Source organism: Sciurus carolinensis, chromosome 2 (assembly GCF_902686445.1).
Source record: "Sciurus carolinensis chromosome 2, mSciCar1.2, whole genome shotgun sequence".
In the NCBI taxonomy this organism is placed as follows: Eukaryota; Metazoa; Chordata; class Mammalia; order Rodentia; family Sciuridae; genus Sciurus; species Sciurus carolinensis.
Window position 1 is genome coordinate 40,338,886 of NC_062214.1, and position 27,959 is coordinate 40,366,844.

The window sequence follows — 27,959 nt, forward strand, 5'->3', positions numbered from 1 at the left end:
CCACTTTAAAACAAAATCACATAAATTTTGGTGATTTCAGTAAGACACCATCTAAAAGGAATAAACATCTGGTCTATAAAATGTTATAGAAAATAAAATTCAGTACATATTAACCCAGAGAGAGAAAGAAAAACAACTTAGATACTTTGTTATTAATTATTATTAACCTCAACAGTAATGTTAGTTAGGGTCAACAGCAACTGCAGTTTTTACATTCTAGCAGAGAATTTTTAAAAATTCTATCATTAGTCATCATAATGCATTTCTATATTGAGGGTTTTATAAAATTGAAAAATATGGAGATGAGAAACACTAAAGCAACTTGATTGAATTTACACAGAAGTGCATAGGCAAAAGACATTGCCATACCCAGATCACTTTCTATAGTTAGAAAGTCTATTTTAAAGTAAAATGTACATTTATATTTGTTCATCCATATTTTTCAATAACTTTTAAAAAATATTGCTGATCAAAAAATGATATAAACAGTAGTTGTCAATGAATGTTTAAGGATCAATTCTCATAGTAAAAAAACCACATATGTACTATGTAAGTGTATTTTAATTTTGCTGACACAATTTACATATAAGAATCAAACACAATAGTTTTTATTATAAATTCTAAATAGTCAATTGATTCTCACCAAATGCTTTTGGTGCAGTTTACCAAAATTGTGTATCTGTAGCCTGGTTTCACTTGGTCCATGACATGGGTCATGAATGTTGACTGATGACTTCAGATTTCAAGGCACCAAGGCAACATCTTATAACACAGAGCTGGGCAAAGATTCTCAGGAGCAACCAATTTGTGGTATTGCCACTGTTCACATATGATAGACATAAATAATCTCTACAGTACAAGTAATATTAAAATGTGACAAAGTAATTAGAAAGAATGAGTTCTGATTATTGGTTAACTTTGCTTTGATATAATCTATTTCATTGGAGATTTACATAATTTGATTTCTTAATACTAATAATTTAACAAATGGTTCACAAGTGTCCTGAAAATTTAAGTTAGTTCTTGAGAATTGATGGAATTGCAGATAAGGAACATATTTCAGTTAATCAAACATGCCCATTCCCAGTGTCTCCTGCTTCAACTCATATTTCTGAGAATGCAAGTAGAGGGCATCCCATTATCAAGTAAAACAATTGTCAAGATGGATGATGTCCAGCAGAGCCTTCCCTTAAAATTTATTGTTATTTTTGTGGTTTGTTTACAGGCATTTCCCTGCATCTCCACAGGCATTTATGGTAAGTGCAGTTTTTGATGATCTTTGTATTTCTTTGTTTTATTATTAAATTGGGGGGGTGTTTAACTGGAAAAATAAGAGGTTGTCTGATGAACATATTTTGTTTTGATTTAAAGAGACTCAAAATTCAGGTCAAAATCCATTAAGGAATCTCAGAGGCTTTTTGGATTCTTCTCTGTTCTTGAATGTGTACATGATTTGATACCCTTTATCTTGAAGCTTTTTGTTAAGCAAAAAATTTGTTCTACTGAAATTGACCTCTTCTGTTTTCTCTAATAAAGTCAGACTTTATCTCAGCAAAAGCATGATGTACTTCAAACCTAACTCTATCATTATTTTGTTGCAAATTACAAAGTAACAGAAACATTAAAATGCATACAGATGCATATATATGTATCTTCATATTTTTACAAAATCTAAAGTGACTGTTAATAAAAGCAAAGAATTTCAATAAGCTTTAAATATTTTTTTCTGGTATTGATGAACTGTTTTAAGTAGTATGTGTTTTACTTGCAGATGAAACAAAAATTTTTAATTACCTATTTTCTTTAGTCTAAAGTTCTTTAATTTTTTTTACATACAGTGATGTTATTTTATTCTTTTCTTCCCAGTACACTGATAAGTCTGTTTTACAATATTCAGATAAAATGGAGTCTATTTGTCATTTTAGGGTCTTCTTATCCAAGAAAAATAGATTATAAACTTCCTGAAATTAAACTTTTCATGTGGAGGCTCCTAGCAGGAAAATAAAATATGCAAAAACCTGTAAAAGATAGCTTAAATTCATTACTAAATGGAAATAGTACCTAGATTGATGGAAAATTTAGGAAATTTACTTTTTCCTGATCTAGTATTTCTTTTGAGATCCTTTGAAGATCTTGTAACATGGAAAATATAGGATTCAATCAAATAACATGGTGAAGGATTTGCTCACACACTTCAAAATTTCAGATGTGCCTTCTTCCTCTCCAGATTACATTGTAGACATCAGGATTCCACTTTGTGGAAACAGGATACACAATGGGCTGAAGGGGGCTAAATTGGACCATCTGCACCATTATCCCCATCATGATCATTCTTCCTGCCTCCCAAACATCTATTTATAAATCTTAAATATTTGCTTAAAGGAAGCATTATGCACCAAGTTTTGCCTGGTAAAGAGTCCAACCCTTTATTTCATCTTATCTAGAGTCAAACCAGACTCTACTGCAGAAATGGTTTTCATTTTGAGAATGTTCTTTCATCCCAGTCTCGATTTTCCTTGACAAAGACACAACTGCCTAAACCAATACTTTGCACATCGTTTTCTTGGCTTATTACCTTGTCAGATTGTTGATGTCTGTTTTATGTCTGAGAATCTTATGGTAATGTGCAAAGAACTTCAAAAGAAGAATCTATCTAACATGGTATACTATAAAAAAAAAAGGGAGTGGCTGAAAAGGGGAAAAAATAAATGAAGATGAGGAAGGACCATAAAATCAGAGACTCCTGAATAGATTGTAAGACCTATGTCAAATCTCAAGTGGATCAAAGCCAACTTTGATCCCGGTTGGGCAGGGATTTCTCTCGAGAGGGAGTGACATGGCTTAAAATTGAGTAACTGGTTTAGTATTCCATTGTGGTGAATGAAAGTAGAAAAGTGAAGACTGTTGGTTGGGACTTCAATAGAATGGTTCTCTAAAGCTGGTTTGAAGGGTTGCCACCAGGCAAGCTTAGTAATTTTCACAATGTTAGGGAATATAATTCTCAGATTCGAACTACTCCTCACTTTTCCTCTATTTACCTTCAAAGGTAAGGTGCTATTAGGGTTTGGATATGAGGTGTGCGCCCAAACTCCCATGTGAATGCAGGAGTGAATATTGAGAAGTGAGATTATTGAATTGTGAGAGCTATGACCTAATCAGTCCACTCTACTTTGAATGCATTAACTGGGTGATAACCACAGGCAGGTGGTGCATAGCTGGAAGAGGTAGGTAACTGGGAGCATGCCCCAAGGGTGCATCTTTCCTATGACCCCTTGTCCCCATCTCTCTGCTTCCTGGCCACCATGAAGGGAGCAGCTTTTCTTTACCACACCCTGCTGCCATGGTATTCTATCTCACCTTGGCCCCAAAACAATGGACTTAGCCTAAACCAAACCATGGACGAAAACCTCTGAAATCATAAGCCAAAGTAAACTTTTCCTCCTCTAAGTTTTTCTTGTCAGGTATTTTGTTCACACCATTGTAAAGCTGACTAATACAGATGCCACCTTGGTTAGTCCCACTGAGCCTAACACCTAGTTTTATTTTTAGCTCCATGACATCTTGTTGCAGTAACTTTTAGATCACTCCAAGTCTCTGCAGTTTATGGACCATTCGGCATTAAGCAATTTAAAAATTATTTCATATGTTCTTTGTGAAGTTAAAGCTTTCTGAGTCATCTTTGGTTCTTTCTCAGGACCCACACATTGTAGAACAATTGTTTTCTTGCTCTTCTTCAGATTCCTGCTCCTCCTCCTTCATTTATAAAGATAATATTTTTTAAAAGTCATCCTCAGATACAAAGAAAAATTTTAAAAAGCAAGCAAAGCAAACTCCGGACTCTTTATAAATCATACAAGAATGGATTCTGAGCAAGGTTTCAGAATAATCTTTTGGTTCCACTCCTTGCCCTTCTTATTCTATTCTTCAAACCTCACTAGATTAATTTTTCAAAAATACCATTCGGTGCACATTTCCCATCTGCTCAGGTGCCTTTGATCATATTCCATTACTTGCAGGTTAATGTTCATTCTTCCTAGCCTGAACAATGGACACTTTATATATCCTCCTGAAGTAGTGCTTTCAAAATTTGTTAGAGGGAGGAAAAGAAATCTCTCATTGAGATTGAGAATATGATGAATTGATATGTTAAGAAATTTATATATGCCTTTGCCTTTGCACCTTTAAAAGGAAAATTTTGTTTGTAGCATTTTCAAAGTTCTTTGATGAGAAAAAACATATTAGTTTCTCAACTTTTTCTGGATTAGTGTGTTCTCCAGAATATACTTTGAGTTGTTACTTGGTACTCACCCATGTGACACCTTTTGTGACCCAAGCATGTGCTAACAAATCTCAGAGCATGTCATATACATAATAAAGTTCAATCCTGAGCCTTTTCTTGAATTATATCCCATATACCACAAATACACCACACACACACTCCTGTACCAAACTCATATACACTCTCACTATCACTATCACTATCACAACTGGTTTGTGTCCAGCCCAGTACCTCAAACAAAAACATACCATGCACATCTGAACAAGTTAAACAAGTTGAAGCTTCTCAAAATTTTTTTCTTAAGTATGCCAACAATTAGTGATCATTATTTCTTTTGAAATCTTTAAACATTTGTATCTGGGCAATTATCAAATGTTCCCTTACTGTTCTATAGGTTTTTACTTATATACTCTGTACTTACAGTCAGTTTGGAATTCTTTGAAGAGTCAGGAATTTGATTGTGAATTTTTTTTTAACATACCCAGTGCTTAGCAATTCTTTTTCTTTATTTTTTAGCTTATACATAAAATCATGAAAATTTGGGGGTATCATGTGATGTTTTGATACATGTACACATCCTGCAATGTCCAAAGTAGTGTGAACACATCTATTTCTTCTAACATCTATTACCTCTTTATGGTGAAGCATTCAAAATCTTTACTTCTAGCTTTTTGAAAAATTATATACCTGTTATCATTTTCTATAATCATTCTACCCAGTTGGAATTTTCTTAATTGGCAAAAAAAAAAAAAAAAAAAAAAAAATTATCTGTGGAAAAATAAATGTGATTTAAAAAAATCATTCTTAAACTGGAAATGGTATTTGTGTGTGTCACAGATCTATACTCCATTAAGGTAAAATGAATCATAAGAACTTATTCAACTGGATATACAGGTCAGCTCTTCAGCCCATTCTGCCTTCTCCTAATGACTGAGTGCACTTCCTGAAAAGTTGTCATTTCTCAGATATCCCGTTTGCTTTGGAGTTGCCTTGAATTTTAGATTTATGGCTTACAAAACCACTGTAAACGTAGCAATGCAAATTTCAGATATTGCAGAACTATATTTTGCAAGAGTTCAGTTATGTGATTGCCAAGAAAATAACATATGCATGTAACTGCAACACTAAGAATTACCATCTTGTGGAAAGTCAAAGAGCACCACCACATTCAAAACGGACCAGGTGCTTCAGGTCCATTGCCAGCACTTTGGGGATCCTCATGGCTATAGCAGAAACTGTATCCTCCTACTCTCCAGTTTTATGGAAGCAAACCCTGGAATGTAGAAAAAACAGCTGAACCTTTTTGCACCATACAGACTGAAGAATTTCCACCCTGAGAATCAACCTGATTCAAGGAGGAGACATCATTGGAAAGGACCCTACCTCCTTTGAAGTTCCCTTGGAAGAGGAACCAGATTTTTCCACTCTGACTTTCAGCAGCCGCTGTGGCAGCTCCAATGTAATGTCTCCAGGATGGTTGCACAGGTCACCAGACTGCCTGCTTACACTCAGGATGAAAAGCCACATTTGGCAAAATACCAAAGAAAGCCCTATGTTACTTTGGGAAAAATAGATCCAGGTGAGGCTTACTGGGAATCCAGATCCTGTTAAAAATTTGAATTGACCTCTACACCAGTCTCAGAGGGACATATTTGAGCTTCCCTGATGGACATTTCAGACCTCATGCATGCCTTCTGCCCTTTGAGTTCCATTTGGACACTCTGGTGCTAATATGTTTAACAAAAGAGGCTAGACATGATACATGCCAAAGGAATTTTTACTGAGAAGCAAATGGCAAAAATAATTTCAGTCCATTTTATGATAGTTACTATAGTTAACAGATATGAAGTCCAGGTAGAAAAGCATATCTCTTGAGTACTTGAAGATTGAGAAAATATTCTCTTTGGAGAAAAAGAAAAAACAAAACAAAACCTCAAGTTTGCTTTCCAGGTACAATTTGGCAATTTTATGTCAACATTGTGTTTATTGGCTGGAAATCTGAAGAAAAAATTAAGTGCAGCATAATTAGCTGAAGCAGCTTCCATATTTATTCATTATACTTCTGTTATTAACAAGGAAGGCCTATTTCTATCAAATCCCCTGACTTCCCTTTAGTTTCCAACAAATGCTGCCAGGCCACAACTTTCTAATTGAATCCTTCATTTGTATTCAAGTTTGCTTCTAATGAATATAATGGAGACCAATGTGATGTTTTGCTAACTTTCTATGCACATTGAAAATGGTTTTGTCAGTACATCTGTCTAAATTCATAGATGTGATTTGGAAAGAAAATAGAATGCTCTCCAATGATCATGCTAGGGCCATGCCCTCCTCTGTCAACTTTAAATGTTGAAGGATTTGAGAAGGTGTGATAAACATGACTGTGCAATTCTGGGCTTGCTGGAATAGTTCTCTTATGTAATGCATTTGGAAACCAGAGGGAAATTGACAAAAATATGCACCCGTTTCTTTCATCTCCCTAACTCTCCCCTCCTTCCTCTTCCTTTCTTCTCTTCTCTTTGATATTTCCATTTGCTTTGAAAACTTCCTTTCAGGTGGTCTAATGATGACACTTTTCCCTCTCATAAAATCTCTTTTCTGACATCCTATTTTTTTAATCCTTGTCAAATTATTTGCACTATAGGAAACATTATCACTCTTGGAAATCCTTGAGTTAATCACTGGCCCTCAAAGCAAAGTAACATTTAGAATCAGTGTAACTTCCTTCCCTTGAGGAAATGTAGTGCTGGGGCCAAACCCATTTCGATTATATCACATTTGAATATAATTTTATGAGATAACCCTTATGAGGCAATAGAGAGTTTGAGACAACAAAATTCTGACTATTACCTTGTTTGTAACCCTCTTAGGGCTACTGATTCAAATAGACAGTTTAAGTCATTGTGCTCAGGCACATATACATTTAAGCATATATCCCACAACAGATGGTACACATCCCTCTGTTGCAGTTTCAAATCTTCTTGGGTCTTTTTAAAAAAAATTCAAATTTGTTCTAATTAGTTATACATGACAGTAGAATGTATTTATGCATTTTAATAAATCATACATTAATGGAGTATAATTTCTCATTTTTCTGATTTTACATATTGTAGGTTCACATTATTATTCAGTTATATATGTATATGAGGTAATAATGTATGTTTCACTCTACTGTCCTTCCTACCTCCATACCCCTTGTTATGGGGCGCAACTTATATATGGGGCGCAACTTAAGAACAGACTGATCACCACTGAGAAGTCCAAATTTGAGAATCTTTATCAAGCCGGCCAGCTGACTGTCTCACACAATGCCCCCAAAAATGGCTATTGGGAGAACAGCCCCGACCATAGGGTTGTAGGGGTTCTTATACCAAAAATCACATCAATCATAAGTGTCTGTTGCTATGATTCAAAATTACACATTAATATCATGAGACCATCGACAGAGGGGAAAGTAGGTCAAAATGACCCTTACCTAGGTACAAACTAAAGAAGAGTTACTAACATCCACACAATCACTGTTCACATGGTACGGTGTTTAGGAGCAATAGGAATCAAAAGAGAGCAATTTTTCTTTACATAGGAATTATCATTCTGTATTGTTAAACATGTCACACTAAGTAACTGATGATGGGTACAGAGGTGGGGTGTTCCCATGGGAGAAGCTTATTTCCTACATAACATGGAGTCTCAGAGTAAAATGGAGTCTGTTTAGTCATTTCCCTTAGAGTCTGGCTTATAATATTTTCGTGGAGTCAGATCTGTCAGCTCATCACATTCCCCACTGGTTTTATGTACATAATCAAATCATTGATTCATTAGTAGTGTATAGGTGATTGCAGTGAGTGTGCAACACCATTAGCTTAACAGACTGGATTTTGTCTCTAACATATGTAGTTGAACAGTTTATCATGTATGGCCCGATTAAAAGTCTCAACATTGGGGCTGGGGAGATAGCTCAGTTGGTAGAGTGCTTGCCTTGCAAGCACAAGGCCCTGGGTTCGATCCCCAGCACCAAAAAAAAAAAAAAAAAAAAGTCTCAACATAACTAGAATGAGAGGTCCTGCCATTGTGGTTATTAGCATAGTTAACCAGGGGGATCAAGAGAACAGATTTTGGTACCAATTTTTCTCATTTTAAATTTTTTCTCACTTTTTTGAGCCTTTTTCTAATCAAAGATAAACTATCATGAATGACATCTGAGTGGTTAGTATAGAAATAATAGGTCTCCCCTAAGGCCATACATAATTTTTTTTTTTATTTTAAAAACAACCAATTTAACCCTCTTTTGTTTTGTAAAACTACCTCAGCAAGGTGCATCAAGGGAATTTTTAAGTGGCTTATAGGGTTTTTTTTTTAAATTCACTTACGTTCAGATCTATTTGTCTACTTAAGGTTTTGAAATTTTGGTTTCCTGTAATGAGTGTAGTAGTCCCTAGAGCTGTGGAGTTGGCTATGTTTATTTCTACTAGGAGGGGAACTAAGACAGGGGCCACTCATTTAGATCAATCTATGAGTCCCATATGTTCCATTTTTTCCTCCCCATCATAATAGTACACCTGGGGAAAGATGTGAATAGTAACATAGAATTCATCCCATTTGGTAATCTTGAAAAGTTGAAGGACCAAGCACGGAGTTATTCCTGACATAATCCAAGCAAGAGAAAAAACATGATTAACATTTTTTTAGTCTTATCTTTGGATGGTGGTTAGGGTCTCTGAGGGCTGTCCTTTTTTCTGTTGTTTTGACTCAAACGTGATGAGTCCATGTTATGAGTAAGGTTCCCCACCATTTCAGCTGGGCGTTAGCCTTTTTTGGAACCATTTGGCATAGATGTAGTCTTCTGACTGAAATGGGTGTTGGAAATCAGTGGTCTCTTGGGGCTGGTTCAATCATAAGTTGAACCTTTTAGACAGACTTAACAACAGGTTAGAACAGGAGCAGGTTCTTGGTAAGAGTGGAGGAAAGGCTCTGAAAGCATTAGCATTTTAATCTTTCAGAGGTCATTTGTCTCCAACTTTCTGAACCCAAACTGGCCCTTATTTTGTGATTTAACCCAATTTACCTATCTATATTTACTCTCTTTTAAAGTTTTTATTATTACCCCTCTAATTTTATGAACTTTTACTGCTGTAAGGAAAAAAGGTGATGACCGCTCTTGCTGCTTCAAGCTGACAGGGGGTGATGTGGGGTGGGGCAAGCAGTAAAAAGTTCCTTTTTAGAAATTGGGTCTTTCTAGGGGTAAAAGTCTTATTCTATGAAAGAAACAAAAAAAAAAATGAGTACAAAATAAATAGCATCTGGAACATGTCAATGAATATCATGAAGCTGATAGAAATTAATAATCTCTTACCAGGAGGTGGAAGAGCTGAGATGTTGTTCACATTAAAAGGCCTAACAAAGTCTAATAAAGCTGGAGAGGATAAGGCCTTAATTGTAAATCTTAACACTGTCAGAATTATCAGGAATGTAAACACAACATTTAGTTAAGTTACTTACTGTCATCTGATTTTTGTAAAATATCTTTTTATTGGCATCATTTCTTTGTTTAGCGGAGATCCCTTTAGTTTTGTTACTTAGGACTAGAGAATCATACTAGCAAACATTGATTAAGTTTACCTGAATTGGATGTTAGAAAGATCTGTAGGCCTTAAACTGACTAAAAACTTATAACTCTGGCAGTTTCTTTTCATAATTATCAGGCATTTTTGTATAAGAATCTTTCTTGTCACCTCCAGTTTTACTTATTTTGGGGGGACTAACACAAGTGTACATCTCAAGTTACATTAAAATAACTTTTGTTTTGTTTTTAAAATGTCCAGGAATGACTGTGTTTTAGTTTTAACTGTGTTTGCTAAGTGTTTAAGACCAAGCTGGTCAAATTGACCTTGTTCCTATCTGCTGTTAAGAGTCAGCTGAGTTCCCACAGGGGTCACTCTTAGGGAACTTGAGAGCAGCTTCTTAGCTGCTTTAGTGCTATTCTCCTGGTAGGGTCTCCTTGATGAGGTGGTTTCCTTTGGAAGCATTAGGGATGTCTCCCTTTTCCAATGATTCTCTTCTGCAGCAGGTGCACTGATTGGCTTCTCATCCTTTAGTGGTCTCATCAATCTCCCTGATTGGAAGGTCATTGGCCCAGAATTGCAAAGCTTCTTAGAGAAGTTATCTTGTTCCCTGGGTTCAGGCTGACTCTGAGGGCAAGAGCCAAATATTGATTCTCTCGACCCCTATATTTTAACCTCAATTTTTAAGTTTTGATCTTAAACATCCAGCAAGTCAGTTTTACCAGTCATACAGTAAGAGTGCTGGGTTTTAACTTTAATGTCTATGACTTTATAGTTATTTACCAACTTTTATTAAACTGGGGTCTATATTATCTGTCCTGTAGGTGATGGCTTATTATCTTAAATTAATTTAGATTGTTCTTGAAGCAGTACCTCTGTAAAACATTAATCAGTCAACAGTTACAGAGTTTACAAGGAAAATACAAAATGGAATTAACAACAGTAAAAGCATATTTAGTTGTATAATAGCTATCTTAAATTTTGGCTGAGCTATATATTATATCCCCTTTTTGAGATCACAGTAATTTTATAACAAAAAATCAATCTTTTGAATATAACTTTAAATGAGTTGAAGTCTGACTTATTTTGGAGCCATTGTAACATGTAGTTACAATGAAGTCTGACTTATTTGGAGCCATTGTAACATGTAGTAAGGTAGGAAGCAGAGCCTTATCTCAGGTAAGGCAGGGCTCTACATAAATCTTAGGTAAAGCAGTCTAGTTCTGAAGCTGATCTTTATCTTTTTTAAATATCATTTTATAAAGGTTACATATATTGTTTTTTAAGTCTATATGAACGTTAGTTAACACAATATGATATGACACCTAAAACATGAATCAAAGAAAGTTGAGAGAGCTTTTAACTTTCCTTTTGTGTAGTAAAGTGGCAAAATGTTTTCCTGTTTCATGATATTAACCTTTAAACAGATCAGACTCTTATTATCATTATAAATACATTTACATTTTTATCCCAGTGCAGAAGGTAACATAAGGTTCAGGTCACTAAATGATATAAATAAATCCCCAAGAAAATTTCTTATTCTGATAAGCTTAAAATTACCATTACAACTTTAGGTTGGAGAACACCAGCTTGATAAAATGTTCTTTTAAACCTCTTAAAGACTTGTATACCTGGAAGAAGATATGAACACATTTAACATATAAATAAGAGTAATAGAATCATAATTACATTGATGTTTTTATATTAACCATGTTTAGCTTTTAAAGAAAATTTAGGGGCTGGGGATATAGCTCAGTTGGTAGAGTGCTTGCCTCATAAGCACAAGGCCCTGGGTTCAATCCCCAGCACCGCAAAAAGAAAAAAAGAAAATTTAGACTTTGTAATGTAGTACAACACTCTAACAGTTGGTGTTTAACCAGAGTTGTATAAACCCCCAATTTTTAAGATTAGTTGCTCTAGAGAATAAAAATTAACAGATACAATGTTAAGAGTAAATTAATTTTTAAGATTCATTGGTCATTTTAGCATATAGATTGAAATTTGGTTTATATCAGTACATTAATATTTGACCTTAGGAAAAAACCTTGAATAGTTTTAACTGTTGTGTGACTCATACACATAAACCTTTTAAAATTTGTACTTAATTTACACTTTTTAAATCTTTTAATTAGACCCTCTTGCTGTTTATTTAGCTGTATTACAGTTTTATTTTATCACATAAAGACATTTTTACCTAGAAACATTTTTTTACTAAATATATTTTATATCCAAAACCTTGTAATGTTTTAATCTGTTGATCCCCTTTTTTAAAATTTACATTCTGAAACAACCCTTATAAATTTCTGAATTTAGATAAATTACTCCATTTTAATCAGATGAAATATTTTGTTACTTGTAGAACTCTATTTAAATATAGTTGAAACTTTTGGACATTTTATATAGAATAATACCTGTTAAGACTTTTAGTAATCATGTTTTCAGTGATAACACAAAGTAAATTTAAATCCTCTTTTTATTTACCAATTTATGAAAACACCAAAAATGTTTTAAGTATGTTACCCTGTGGAATTTAAGGAGTTAAGAGTACTCGATGTTATATTTAACAGTAGCATTTTAACTCTCTAAACCAATCAGATGTCTCTAACAAACACATCCATGATCAATCCCGTATATGTTAAATCTAATTTAGTTATTTTTTAAAAACCAAGATATCAGAGAAGTGTATTGGTTCATATCAGTCATTTCTGTCCTGTTGAAGAAAAACCTAGAAACAATGGATATTAGACATTTTATAAAATTAACATTTTATTATTTTTGAACACCTAGAAACAAAACTGTGTTAGTAACTTGAAAGCCATATTTGTTTAGCCAATTTAAAAACCTTTTAAATCACACAAATCAAAAGCATTTGGATTCATTTTTTTTAATTTTAATTTATGAGCTCACATGTCAATTTTGGTACTAAATATATGTAGACATGACAATACACTGGTTTACATATACATAAAATAAACAGATAGACAAAGGCCTTATAGCTTATTTTTTAAAACCCATTAGATTGAGAGTTAACCCTGTAAACTGGCCTCTGAATGAAACAGAGCATTAAGAAAACTTTATATTTGGATAAAATAGGTCTGATCAAAAATTAACCTACCCACACCAGATCAAAATTATAAATTCAAAAAAATAGAATTTTTAAAGTCTTTTTGGCCTCCATCCTGATGTGGTCCCTCTCATCAGAGATGAAAAAGAATTAAGAGAATATACATAAAGGTTATGCCCTATCCGTCCCTGAAGGAGTTTCCCAAAGAGACAGCAAGGGAGCCGCTTCCATTGGTCTCCTTGGGAAAACCCCCTCAGGTTGGGGTCTTGTTCTAAACCGGTTTTTCTGGTCTCTTGGATAGCAGCCATCAAAATTTTAGCCTGGCATTTTAGTGGACCAACTCCAATAGTTGGAAGTTCCAATAGGCAGCAGTTTGTATTTTAAGATAAGCTTTAGTGAACATGGTTAAAAACCTTTTTAACCATTTTTTTTCCAAATTTGACTATAAAACATTTGATCAGATTGTTCAGGCTGCCCAAAGGCAATTTGGTGGTCCCCTGAGGAGGCCATCTGACCTCAAAAGTTGGTCATTCTCTCTCACAGAATTTAGCAGCCCTTTTCTGGAATTCCTGGAAATTTGTCAGTATACATTGAATGGTGTATATGACAAACGTGAGGGAGACTGACCCACATCCACACTCAAGGCAACAAAAAACAGAAAAAGACGAACAAACAAAGAACAGACAAGACACCAAAGACAATGACAATGATTCCAGATCTGAGGGCCTGGGCAACGTTTTGCCAGTCCTGGATTTGGGAAGTAATGCTGTGTCCAGCCTTCCTCAGAGTCCCCAGATATGGATCTGCTAGAAACACACTTATCAGTCCCTCAGGGGTGCAGAAATAGGTGACTCTCAGAGAATTCAGTTCAGTCCTGGGGTGGGGCTCCACAGACCGTGTAGCCTGGGGCTGAGGAACATCCTCAGAAGTCTTCCTCTAGGAGCATGGTTGTGGTCTCACCTCCTCAGGAGTTCCCAGGTCAGTGGTGAGCAGTGGTTGCTCACCAGGCAGCAAGGATCTTGCTGGGGCCTCCAAATGTTATGGGGCACAACTTAAGAACAGACCGATCACCACTGAGAAGTCCAAATTTGAGAGTCTTTATTAAGTTGGCCAGCTGACTGTCTCACACAATGCCCCCAAAAATGGCTATTGGGAGAACAGCCCCGATCATAGGGTTGTAGGGGTTCTTATACCAAAAATCACATCAATCATAAGTGTCTGTTGCTATGATTCAAAATTACACATTAATATCATGAGACCATCGACAGAGGGGAAAGTAGGTCAAAATGACCATTACCTAGGTACAAACTAAAGAAGAGTTACTAACATCCACACAATCACTGTTCACATGGTACGTTGTTTAGGAACAATAGGAGTCAAAAGAGAGCAATTTTTCTTTACATAGGAATTATCATTCTGTATTGTTAAACATGTCACACTAAGTAACTGATGATGGGTACAGAGGTGGGGTGTTCCCATGGGAGAAGCTTATTTCCTACATAACATGAAGTCTCAGAGCAAAATGGAATCTGTTTAGTCAGACCTATAGCATTCTTGTGGAGTCAGATCTGTCAGCCCATCACACCCTTTCCCTCCCTTCACTCCCTTCAACCTAATATAAAGTAATTCTGTTCTTTCCTAGTGCACCACCCCCATTGTAAATTAGCATCTTAATATTAGAGACCTTTAGTTTTTTGAGTTTGCTTATTTTACTTAGCATGATATTCTCCAACTTCATTCACTTACCAGTAAATGCCATAATTTTATTCTTTAAAGCTGAGTAATATCCATGGGTCTTTAATATTTAAAAAAAAAATCAGCCTAAGAAACCCAAAGTACTACCTTCACACTGGAAAATAATTTCAAGTGTCCAACAACAATATGCATTAGCTCAGCATATATAATAGGGCAGGGTTCCTTCAGGGGATCTTCTAAAAGGAATGAGCATCCTGAAAAAGTTAGCTTTTTGGTATTACAGATGCAGTGAGAAACTACCATCCATTTCCCGGTGTTTTATTCAAACTGGACCATTTGGAGAGTTAATTGAAAGATTGTGTTTAAAAAATCATAATGATTATGACATTATTACTGTTTGTGAGGTTACTCTTGCAACTGTATCAAGATGAAAAATTGACTAAGGTCTAGAAGAAATAAGTGTGTTCCAACCCACTTCTTCCTCAGATGCTGACACATACTATTATGCTATATTTTATAAAATGACCGTCCTTATAGAAGAAACATTAAAACATTAAACCTTTTAAAGAGATGGTTAAACTATACTAGTACATTGCAGAGCCTAGCCATTTAGTAGTAACTCTGGTAATATCTTTAGACACCTTGAAAAATAGGAGCACTATTAAGATCTCCCTCAAGAACTCTTTCAGAGTATGTGAGAATTAACCACACTTCAGTGTTATCACTGAAATTTTCTATGTGCTTTCTTGTTTTTCTCATCCAGTCTTGAATGACACTCCTTTTTCATGCTCCCTGTACATACTTGTATTTGAAGGGTGAGTTTAAATAAACATGGCTCAACTTTCTTTAGAAAAGTCTTCAAAAATAATTTCGACAGTGAAGTCAAGTATATTTATTTCCTTAGGACAGTGATTTTCATGTCAAATCCTTTTTAGTCAATGATTCTATTTTTAAAATTGTATCTTGAAATGCCTCTGAAGGAGACTATATTAGGGCAAAGCTAAGCTGCTGTAACAAAAAAAAAACTCCAAAATAGAGTGGCTTAGTGACTATAGATGTTTATTTCTCTCTCTGCTAGCAGTTTCAAAGTGAGCATTCTGGTTATGGGAGGAATTTTTTTTTTTTTCACTCCATCATTCAAGTACCTAGCAATCTAATGTGGTATCAAATAGTTGCTCTGTCTTCCTGAAACCATTGTTCTCATTGACTTAACTACCCCAGTTCTGTGTGTGTGTGTGTGTGTGCACATGTGTATACAATAGGCACACTCTTATCTCAGGACCTCAAGGTCCCTGAACTCAAAGTAACAATGAATATTTCCATTCGCTTTTTTTGTCAGAGAGATATTTGTCTTATGACCAAGCTACCTAATTGTAGGGAAAGTGGAAAAATTTTGTCTAGCTTAGAATCCTGTGACTACAATTCTATTATGTGGAAAGAAGGCGGACATTGCATTCTGATTTCACCATTCAAGGGGAAAAGAAAAGCAAATGAAACCATATAGATCTCTCCTAGATAATTTAGGGGCAATGTTACCTACCCAGAATGGGTGCTTGTTTTGCAAGAATATTTGGTGATTTTAATAGCACCCATTTTATTAAAATGTCCTTATTATCCTAAACCCTTATAATTTTGAATATGTGGAATTCTTTTCTTTTTTGGTACTGGGCATTGAACTCAGAGCCACTTTACCACTAAGCCACATCCCCAGTCCTTTTTATTATTTTTTTAAATTTTTGAGATGGGGATCTCACTAAGTTGCCGAAGCTGGCCTTGAACTTGCAATCCTCCTGTGTCAGCCTTCCAAGTTGATGATATTACAGTTGTGTTCCAGAACACCTGAATAATATATGGAAATCTGAAGGCATCTGAACGGTAACCTATCATTCATTGTCAGCCAAAATATTTAGATATTTAGATCTTGCATCAGTTGTATTTATATTTTTTGGTATCATATCCCCTGAGAATATTTTAGGCATATCATTGGAAACTGAAATCAATATATTGAGGATGAATAAATAATTACATCTTTTATTATATTCTAAATTTTGCCCATTTCCTTAGAAATCCTTGGAGGAATCAATTGCGATTTGTTTTTCTAATATACCCACTAAGTCCCTGAGGCTACATCCTCCATAAACAAGTGATGGGTCCTGAGCAGTTATGGATCGACTTCCTGTGTATCTAAGAATTCCAGGGAAGTGTGAGTTTAGGGCAGAGTCTGATCCTAATTGGATGAAAATATTAGAGTGAGAGAATCCATGATTAAATGAATATGAGCCTATTACCCCTGGATAGTCAAAGGAAGTCGTCTTAGAATCTTTAGGACTGAAGATAATAGTTCATACCTTGTTTCCCATTTCAGCCATAATTAACAGGTAGAGACTGCAAATTGAACTGAAATTAACAAAGTCAACCTCAAATTGCCTCACTTCTATTATGTGTTGGCTTGGGTTCTTTTCTAAATGTTCTCAATAAATCTGGCTTCACCTAATGTCCCTGGGTCTTCTTTTTAAGCAACTATGCCTTTGATAGCATTCACTTTCCCTTTACCAAGATTTCCATGCTCATAATTGTGACTTAGATGTGAACTGGGCTCTAAGTTCTGTCCTCATTATAGCCCAGCATCTAGAACAGTGCTGCATGCAGAGTAGGTTTGAGAAATAAATATTTCTCAAACAACTAAAAACAAATAGGTAACACTTGAATTATGAGGGATGTTATTGACCTGTCCTCTCTAGAGAACGCAGTAATCACTATAATCACTGACATCTGTCACACTCTGGTTCCTAGATTTTCACATCCTTTAAGGAATGATTTCATTCAATTATGATAGGTAGAACAGAAAAGTCAGTTAATAGCAGAGCCTACTTTTTAAAAGTAATTTTATTAAAGTATAATTCATATAACATGAAGTTTTTAAAGTGCTTTTAGTATATTCACAGAACTGTGCAACCATTATCATAATCTAAGTTTAGAAAATGTTCATCAACTCCAAAAGAAACCCCATAATAGGTGTCACTCCTTATTCTCTCTTTCCTAGCCTTAGGCAAGTACTAATCTATTCCCGATCTCTATATATTTGCCAATTCTGGATATTTCATATAAATGAAATCATAAAATGTGAATTTGTAACTGTTTTTTTTTCATGTAGCATAACATTTTCATGGTTCACCCACATTGTAGCACTCATTTATTCCTTTGTATTACTAGTCCATTATATCTATATATCACATTTTATTCCTTCATCGGTTGATGGATATTTGAGCTTCTTCATTTTTGCTATTATGAATAATGCTTATAAGCAGGTGATGTAGGTGAAATTATATATCTATGTATATAAATGATAAATGTGATACTGTGACTTTCTGTAATTAATTTTTAATTCTGAAACAATCCACATTTTCATTTATTGGTTCTCAGATTTTTTTTTTTTTCTCTTTCTCTTTTTCCTTGATGACTCTAGTGTCCTTCTGGCCTACACAGTGATGTAGGTTTCCCAAAACATGATCTGTATCACTATATATAATCAATCTTTGTGTATCATTGCATTAGTGTTCTCTTAAAGGTCCAGGAACACTAGAGAAGGAGGACATATATCAATGTAGCTGTGGGCATGGGTTTCAGTGTCCTATAGTTTTACATTTCTGAATCAGTCTCTTATTAGCTATGTGATCTCAGGAAATTACTTAATCTCTTAATCCCTCCATAACCTCAATGGTGAAATGGAGATAATACTGCCTATAGCATGAAATTGTTGTCAAGATTAAATTGTACAAATCATCATAGTGCTTATTCTGGTATCAGACATATACCGATATACATTTAACAATTGTTATTACTAATGTTGCTAAGGGTAATATTATTTTATTTTACTGTTGTTACCACTATTACTCTCCCACTACTCTGAGTCCTTGAGGGCATAGTGGTTTTGTGTTGTATTCACTACTATCCTTAGATTCTAGAAGAGTATTTTCGTTGTTGAGTAAATGGCTATTTGAAGGAGACTTTACTTGGGTTCTGAATGTCACTAATCAGCAGTCCCATAACACAAGAGCCTCCTCACTTTGTGTTGGCTTGCTTCTGTTGCTGCTTTGAAAGCCACTTGTCTCAGCCACCTCTGGGTGCTATGAAGTAAGGCCTGTGTGTTCAACTGGAAAGAAAGACTTTAATAGCACGCACCATGCTTTCTGAATCATTCCATCCATGGTTGCCAGTTATTTTAAAAAGTAGTCAACTTGTTTAAGCACTTTCAGTTCCCTAAAATTTATTTAAGCCCTAATAATGGATTGGGAACATTTTCTCCTCTCTGTAAGCTTTCAAAGAGAGACAAAGTAATTGTAGTTATTTGTGTCCTCTAAAGTAAAGTTCCATGTTGTACGACAGCAGCTTCTTGTGTACAAGTCAAGTTATGTTTCTGTGGTAGATTTTTAATCTTCCTTCTCAGGAAACTTTGGGTAGTAAATAATAGTTACCTTCCTACTTGTCTTAAAAGAGGGAAGAAGCCCAGAGCTTGTTTTTATTGTTCAAAATACCCTGTAAACTTCCCCCCACTTTTTTTATTTTTTACTTCTGAGATGATGGGTTCTTGGAGAGGGAAGCCATTTTGGGAGCCATACTTGATCTACATTTTTCTGGCTGAAAAAAAATGAGATTTAAGAGTTGCTTGACAATGTCCCGCTAATTCATGTAAGAACTGTGATGGATGCCTAGTCCAGCCAATAGGGCAGAATAGCAAGGGTGAAGATTTAGGATTCAGATGAATGAGATTACAGTCCAGTATGGTCTATTGGATAACCCTTTATTTGAACTTTAACTGCAAGCTTCTTCATGTTAAAAATGTATATAATATCAACATATGCCTTCTGTTATAAGAAGAAAAGAAAGGAGTTGAACTGGAGTTCTTCCATAATTGAAGAGTACCAAAGATTTATGCTAATAAGTGTTGTAACTCCCTTGCTTTCTCAAAACCCCTACTCCCACTTATTTCTCTTCTACTCCAGCTGCTGCTTCTAGATAAATGCTGTCTATATGGGGCTATATCAGGCCATTGGGTTCACCATCTTTACTTTATAAACACTGAATTAATGCATAAAATATCAGCACATTCACATTTCTTTGCATCGTATTGGCACTTCTATTTTATCATCAAAGCTCCTTTTAAAGGTAAAGTTAATGCATCTGTATTCTCAGGGTTTCTATATTCTTATGTAAGTGAGGATATTTTTAGTTGAAATTACATATTATATTCTAAAGCACAAGTATATCACAATCTTCTTAAAACAAAATGCTTTACATTACTTACCAGTTAAGTAATTTTATAGGTCTCCTCCAATATATCTTATTGTATGATTAACCCTCAGGAAGGTGCTCATCCTGTGGTTTATGGTGCTTCTGGCATACTGCCAATGCCCTAGTTTGAAAAGTCAGGCATTCAACCAACCTTGCAAATGCCAGCCCTTGCATATAATTACGGGAACCTGTGAGAGTGATCACCAGCAGTTGAGGGGGCTCTAAAGCTTCCACAAATTCTGATTCCCTTGGCAAGACATAAAGATCTGCTGGCACTGCCATAGGGAAAGGTTAGCATCCTAAATTACAGCCTCTCAATTTTTTTTTCAACTTTGCAAATATGTTATCCTCTCATCCATAGTGAGAAGGAGAAGTGCACAGCATTGCTGTTTTCCCATGTTGTATATAGAAGGAAATAAAGACTCATCAGCTTTTTCCATCCTTCATAAAACAATGAAAATATGCCTCATTGCCAAGAAAAAACAGTGATATACTTCAGGGGATCTGGGAAATGCAAAGATATATGTCTCAAAATGTTTTTCTTAGATCTCTCTGAACATGGTGAAGGCAATACTGGAACCTAGATGGGTGTGCATGTGTGGTGTGCAGGAAGTATCCCAGTCTATTCCTCCTAACGGACCTTTCTCTAAACCACCTGTCCAATGATAGGGGGAGATAAGAAATAGAAAATATGGTGAGTGTGGGCAAATGGCAAAGGAGAAGAGCAGCAAGAAGAAATGGAAATACCAAAGAGCTGAGGCAAGTATTCTGTGAGCTTGTAGCAGTGGGTGGCCATTGCCACGCAGAGATAAGTTAGAAGATGAACTGGGACATGTGGACTAATCTGTGTCCAAGAACATCTTTCTGTCCCTACTGTTTCCACTTAGGGATTTTTTTTTTTTTCCTTACACTACCAACTCCTTCTACTTCACACCTTGTATCTCATGTGAGGCAGTACTCATCACAAATGGGGTCAGAGAGTCAATGCTCCTGAAAGTAATGAAGTAAGTGGGAAGATGAGGATTTCTCTATTTTCCTACCAGGCTCTCTTCCAGCCCCAGGACTATTATGGCTGCTTTGGCAGCCTTCATCCCACTTCCTACCGCAGGCCTATCAAAATCTCCACATGACTTCCTTTCTAGGAGTGAGTTGGTGTTCAGTGGAACAACCATGTTGGATAAGCTGGTCCTGACCTTCTCAATTCCAATGTATTGTCATTTTATCTTGAAGTAGCCATAATTAGGACACCCCAGGAAATGATGGGCTTGCTTAAGAAATTGGTGAATAAAATCAGTGAGGCTATTTTCTTTCAATGGGGTGATCTAAGAAAATAATCTAGCATGAAAGTGACCAATAGTTATAAATGATGGTCTTGTCTCTCATGCCATTAGAAGAAAACGAAGGTGGTAAATAGAGATTTGGCCAGGCTTGTGTAAACCCAAGTATTCATTCTAATAAGAGACCATGGCATTCATCTAGTTCCCAATCCTAGAAGCTCCGTGCCCCTACTTGGATTCTTCATCCATCCTTTTCTCTTCAACACCCTGTTACAAGCCAGGAACTCTCTATTAGTGATGGAATGTTAGTTACCAAATTTCCATTCCTACTTCTTGCAAGGTAGAAAGTTGGAGAGTCCTCCAGTAGTGATATGTTTCGGGAGGTCCTATCCATAAATATGAGTACAGTTTCTTCCTGTAAAAACAAAGCTATCAACATGAACTTGGAGCCTCACATTATGCCTGGCTTCTCTAGCTGTTTGCAATCAGCCAGTGGTGTTCTTCTTAGCAGGGTTTTTCTCTAGCTGTTTGCACCTGTAGTCTGGAGAGCTTTTATTGTTCTGTCATCATCTGGGTAACACCAAAAAACATGATGTCTGGAGGGTTGCTTTCCTTTACTTCCCTGCATCCATCCAACCTTACTGTCAGTTCTCAGTGAACTCTGTGGATCTCCTTCACAATTATCATTATGACTGAAGTTTTATTTTTATTGGGGTGATTATTTTACAAATATTAGTGTCTGGATTTGCTCTCTCCTATTTCCCAGCTCCCAGCACAGTTTTTGATGAATGGTACTCAGTATATTCTTATTAAATGAGTGCATACATTTCCTTGTATATATGATGTCCTTTGCTTTGTTATAAATTAAAACACTTTTGGATATGTTCTGTACAAGGTACAATGTTATTTTATGAGAATATGAAATGTAAATTTCTAGTAATCAAATAGGAAACAACATTTCACAACTCGGACATAAAGTAAGTTAGACTTCTTTTACTTCATCTCAGGGATTTTTTTTAAATAGTACTTACAATCAAGTGTTTCTCTTTACTATAAAGAGCCAGAACTTTGATTTGTATTGTTCTTTTTGGCAGTCATCCCAGGGTAACATTTCTGCATATGGTTATCTTTCCTTGTAGGAGACCATCCCTTATGATCTTGAGGGACTGAGAGCAGATAATCAGGCTGCTTCATGATTGGTCAAATCATTTGTCTATACAAAGACTACTGTTAGTACACATTATTTTTTTTTTACTCATAGCCTAAATATGGCAACTCACTAGTGTTTGGATTCTGAGTTAACAGTGAGGTAAGACCATGTGGCATCCCTGTCTCCTCACTGTCTACCACAGGACCTGCTACATGGAACATTGCTGAACAAGTTCCCGGCACTGAAGTGAATCACACATATCCTCTACATAATCTTGTCTAATAACTGACTGAAGGGTTCATGATCGCCACTCAGCCTTGACAGGACCCTGAGAAACAAGCAAACAGACCAACACCATGACCGAAACATCTAAACTCTTAAGTATTATTAATGTTACCAGTAGGTCCAAATCTTCATCATGGTGACTTAGGACCAGACTTCCTTAACATGACTCCCAAAGCACAAGAAATAAAAGCAGGATCAATAATTGGGATAGATTCAGACTAAAAAGTTTTTCCTCAGCAAAGGAAACAATCAGCAATATGAAGAGAGAGCCTATAGAGTGGGAGAAAATCTTTGCCACACACACTGAAGATAGAGTACTAATCTCCAGAATCTATAAAGAACTCAAAAAACTTTAAACCAAGAATACAAATAACCCAATCAATAAATGGGCTAAGGAAATGAACAGACACTTCACAGAAGAGAATCTACAAGCAATCAACAGATAATATGAAAAAAAATGTTCAACATCTCTAGTAATAAGAGAAAAGAAAATCAAAACTACCCTAAGATTCCATCTCACCCCAATTAGAATGGCTATTATCAAGAATACAAGCAACAATAGGTATTGGCGAAGATATGGGGAAAAAGGTACACTCATACATTGCTGGTAGGGGTGCAAATTGGTACAGCCACTCTGGAAATCAGTATGGAGATTCCTTAAAAAACTTAGAATGGAACCACCATTTGACCCAGCTTTCCCACTCCTCCGCCTATATCCAAAGGACTTAAAATCAGCATTCTATAGTGATACAGCCACATCAATGTTTATAGCAGCTCAATTCACAATAGCTAGATTGTGGAAACAACCTAGATGCCCTTCAATAAATGAATGGATAAAGAAACTGTGGTATGTATACACAATGGAATATTATTCAGCCATAAAGAAGAATAAAAATATGACATTTGCAGGTAAATGGATGAAGTTGGAGAATATCATGCTAAGTGAGATAAGCCAATCTCAAAAAGCCAAAAGCCGAATGGTTTCTGTATAAGTGGTTGATGATACATAATGGGGGCAGGGGGAGGTAAGGGAAAAATGGAAGAAGGAAGTTGTGTAGACAGAAATGAGGGGTGGGGAGGGGGCGGGGGAAGGAAAGATAATAGAATGAGACAAACATCATTACCCTATGTACATATATGAAGATGCAAATGGTATGACTCTACTTTGTGTACAACCAGAGAAATGATAGTTATACTTCATTTGTGTACAATGAATAAAAAAAAAGAATAATATGAGACTGAGAAGCAATTTTTAAAAAGGGATATGGAGCATATTTTATCTTATTCATGAATGGTTATGTCAAAATTAACTCCACTATAATGTATGGTCGCACTAATAAAAACATTTAAAATTAAAATAAAAATGCAAAAAAAAAAAAACCCAAATAGTCAGTTTTACTCATTAGATAGGTTCATTTTAAAAACAGTGAAACATTATAAAGGGTTATAAAAATTATAAAAAGTCTCTTCTCAACTAAAACTGCCAGTAACACTCTTAAGAGGTGAGGTGGCTATTGTGTTTCTTATGCATTTAAAAAAAAATGTTCCCTTCATAAAGAGCCCATAAAGGTAAAAAACTTTGAGTCTTTTCTCCATGATTACCAACTTAGTTGATTTCCAACTTCCCATTTCAAGATTATTTTTAAATTCCCCTAAGTCTTTTTCTTGCGACTTAATCACATTTTAGTTACACAAACACACACACATGCAAAACTATTTATTTATATAAATATATACATACACATATGCATATATCACACATGTATAGAAACATAACTATACATATACACTATATACACTGTATTATATAGTACATTTATATGTCTAAATATACATCATATATATATATACACACACACACGCATACATATAATAAAGTTATATATAACTCTAGGTATCTAATTAAGTTAATTACACTCCATTCTCTCCCTGATAACACCTGGCTTTTATTTCTTTAGACTCCATAACTCCAAAGTAATATGTTTTTATTCTTGCCTATTATTTATAGGTATATATGTATATAAAACAGATATGTCTGTTTTATACAAATATATTTGTATATATATTATTTATATATATTTATTATATATAGAAAAAATACATTGCCTATTATGTACGTTTTTGATTATGAGTGTGGGAGAATGTGGTAAGTATATTTTTCCCTTTCAAACATATATTCTGTAGGCAAAGTTTAGGATGTCAAGATTTTCATTTTTAATCCTCATGCCATTAAATAATTGTGTTCATTTTTCATCTTTGCTTTACAAGATAGTGCCAATGAGATTTTTTTCCCCACTGTCTAAAACAAGACCTCATTCACCCACACCCACTCCTACAAATGAGCTAGTTATGTCATGTGAGAATGAATTAATAGTGGAGGCCTTTGACAGTTGTAGCTCAGATGTTTTCTGAGGTGCAACGAGATTTCTTAGAATCACACCTGTGGATGTCAGTTTGTTAACGATTTTCTTCAAGTGCAAAATGTTCTAACGTCCATCTCACTCACATCTGAAACAAATCTGATTATGAGGCATACAGGACTTGACAGCCAGACATTTCTTTGTTTATGAATCTATTCCTGTGAGATGTTAAAATTTTTAAAAAAGGTCACATCTCCTAGGAGGGGATAAGGAGCACAAGTTATTTTGCAATAGCCATTAGTGTGAAATTACATGTTGTGTTTTGGAAGTGAGAGGGGGAAAAAAGAAGCCACGTTCACATGCCTTTTCCATTTGCCCATGATTAGCATGTTCTGAACGTCACTGAGGGAGTCAGAGGTACACTTCCCTTTGGGCTTGTTCAGTGTGAAGGATGGAAGGAACTCTTTCACACCATTTATTCATACTGTTAAGACTTGTATCAGATGCACAAAGCGTTTTAAACAAACAGAATAAAAAGCAAACCTCAGAGTGACTTTCCCCTGTGGAGCTTGCCAGGAAGGCCAAGATATAAGTCAGCAAAACTCCTGAAAAGTGGTAAATGAAAAAAAAAAAAAAAAAAAAAAAAAAAAGAGTCACCTTCAGCCCATTCTTCATATTTAAAATACACTTGAGAATGGCTTCCTTCCCTCTGAGGCCAAATCCAGTATGCTTGGGGCTGTCAGACCTGCAGAAAGGCGCTCATTTGCCAAGCAGTCTGAGTGAAGACTAGCTGTAATTGGCAATCCATTTCTCCATTTCCATTGTACAGCCATCCCTGACAAATTAATCACAATCAAATGTTGGCTGCAGCGAGGGGCAACCTACATGGCAGGGAAGAAAAATGAGTCCTCATGCTGGTCTGACAGTCAAATCTTTCAACTCACCCCTTAGACTCAACAAGGGGACACTGTGGTTTGTCTGTCACTACCACCACCCAAAAACAAACTGCTCGCTCTGCATCTCTGAACTTGGCTGATCCATTAAGGCAATCCTAAAGGCCCACCAGGTATCTGATCAATCAGTGCTGCAGAGAAAGGCAAAGGGATTCGTTCCTATGAGGAAGAGACATGGGGCAGTGGCACAGTGGTACAGGAGATTGGTGAGGACAGCACAGCCCAGCAAAACCCCCGAGAACTGTGAGCCTGACCATTTGGAAATTGGTTAAGGTCTGCTTGCAGCTGCATTTGGGAGTTTCTGTTTATCTGTGTTTGCTTCTTCCTGGCCATCATCCATTTCCTGTGTAGTAAGATATTTAGCTCTTTTTACTTACTTATTAGGGCTCATCTTGGGGGCAATTTTCCCCATCCCACATATAACTAAGAATATGAAAATATCTTTGAAATTGTTCTTTTCACCTACACCCTTCTGATAGAGTTCATCATCTTCACTCATAGGGAAGATTCCTAGGCCCTCACTCTTATTTTGGCCATAACTTTATCAAATGTTTCTCAACCTGTAGCAAATCAGAAGATAACAGAAAGATTCTAAGAGGTGGATGCTGACAATAAAAAGTAAATAAATATGAGAGATGATGAAAAATTATAGCCAAGTTTGCTTCCCTGCTCTGCCAGAATAGCAGAAGGGAAAAAATGTGTTTTGGAATCCTGTGATGAGATTCTCATGATGCTGGATCCTAAGTGAAAGAGTCTCTACTTACTTACATCTCCTTTTCAACCTTCAAATTGCCAAATTGCATCAAGCACCAATAATAATGTTGCCTCTCTTTAAATAAAGTTTACTTTTACTTCTTTTAACTCTGGGCAATGGCATTCATGGCTCTACCATCTGGCTTTCACAAAAATTGGAGCCAGGACCTTGATAGATGGTAGAATGTTTTAATTCCCAAAAAAGCAAAAAAGTGATCACAGATTAGATGATAGAACTGAACAGCACTTCTTTTCTTTAAATTTTCCATTCTGAAACTCCCAAATGACTAAGTAAAGTAGAATTAAAATGTTTACTTTCATAAGTTTTTAAAGCCATGTTTAAACACTGTATCTCTTATACTAATTCAGACAGCTACTTTTCTCCCTACATATTTATAACAAAAAATTCCGTCAGTCAAAATAATGAAGATGGTCTGAGGTCCAAATTATAGCAGAGAACTTCCCACAACTAAGTGTATCAGTGACTTGTCCATAGTCACATGAACTCAAACCATGAACACAGTACCCATGAACTGATATTTATTCTCTCCTCAGGTGTGCACAATTTAGCATTCTCCTAATAATATGTTCCTTTTCTGCAAGGAAAAAAATACAACTGAAAGTATGCACATGAATTACAATATTCCCTTTATTTTAAGATAACTTGAATATTTACTGTAAGCATCTTGAAGATTCCAGTACTCATTAAATCTTGGGATCCTTATTTTAACCTCTCTCACCTTTCCCTCCTTCATCCTTCCAAACTTCTGTTCAAGTAAGAATTTTTTTCTTTAAAAAAAGCAATTAATTACCATTCTTACCATTCAATTATTTTGATTTGTTCTTAAAATTTTATTTACTTCATGTTCAATTTACATCCAATTGAGATGAAAACAGTTCTAACTGACAGAATTGTGATCAACCTTTAATTTAATGATGCCACTGTCTCTTGAATATCTATGACTGTACCTGATACATTATGTGTTATTTCTAATCTTCACAATAACCTTGATAGGTCTATACCATTTCTCCTGTAGTACAGCTACAGAGCTGAGACTCTTAGAGGTTATATAACTAACATAGGCAGGGGCAGAGGTGGGATAAGACCTTAGTTAGCCTCGTTCTCCAGAGGTACACTGGAAAGCTGTCCTTCCGTTTGTCTGATAAAGAGCTATACCCAGGGAAATGTCCTCCTATTTTAGAAAGGACCGTGGTTTAGGTTGCGGTGTCTGTTATCATGGACTTAATATAAGTTCATTGAAGTCTATCCAGCAAACACCTCGTCTGGAG

At 35.6% G+C, this 27,959-nt stretch overlaps 1 protein-coding gene and 1 non-coding gene across 4 annotated transcripts in view; both read left to right on the forward strand.

The window, feature by feature from the left end:
* The window catches only part of Macrod2 (mono-ADP ribosylhydrolase 2), a 2,075,735-nt gene that overhangs the window by 1,473,966 nt on the left and 573,810 nt on the right, over nucleotides 1-27,959 (forward strand). For all 3 annotated transcript variants that reach the window (XM_047537628.1, XM_047537632.1, XM_047537630.1), the window contains exon 7: nucleotides 1,226-1,256. In XM_047537628.1, the coding sequence (XP_047393584.1) occupies nucleotides 1,226-1,256 (31 nt within the window). The remainder of the gene's footprint in view (nucleotides 1-1,225; nucleotides 1,257-27,959) is intronic.
* Trnam-cau (transfer RNA methionine (anticodon CAU)) lies at nucleotides 11,581-11,654 on the forward strand. The gene has a single exon. It is a non-coding gene; the product is annotated as a tRNA-Met (tRNA).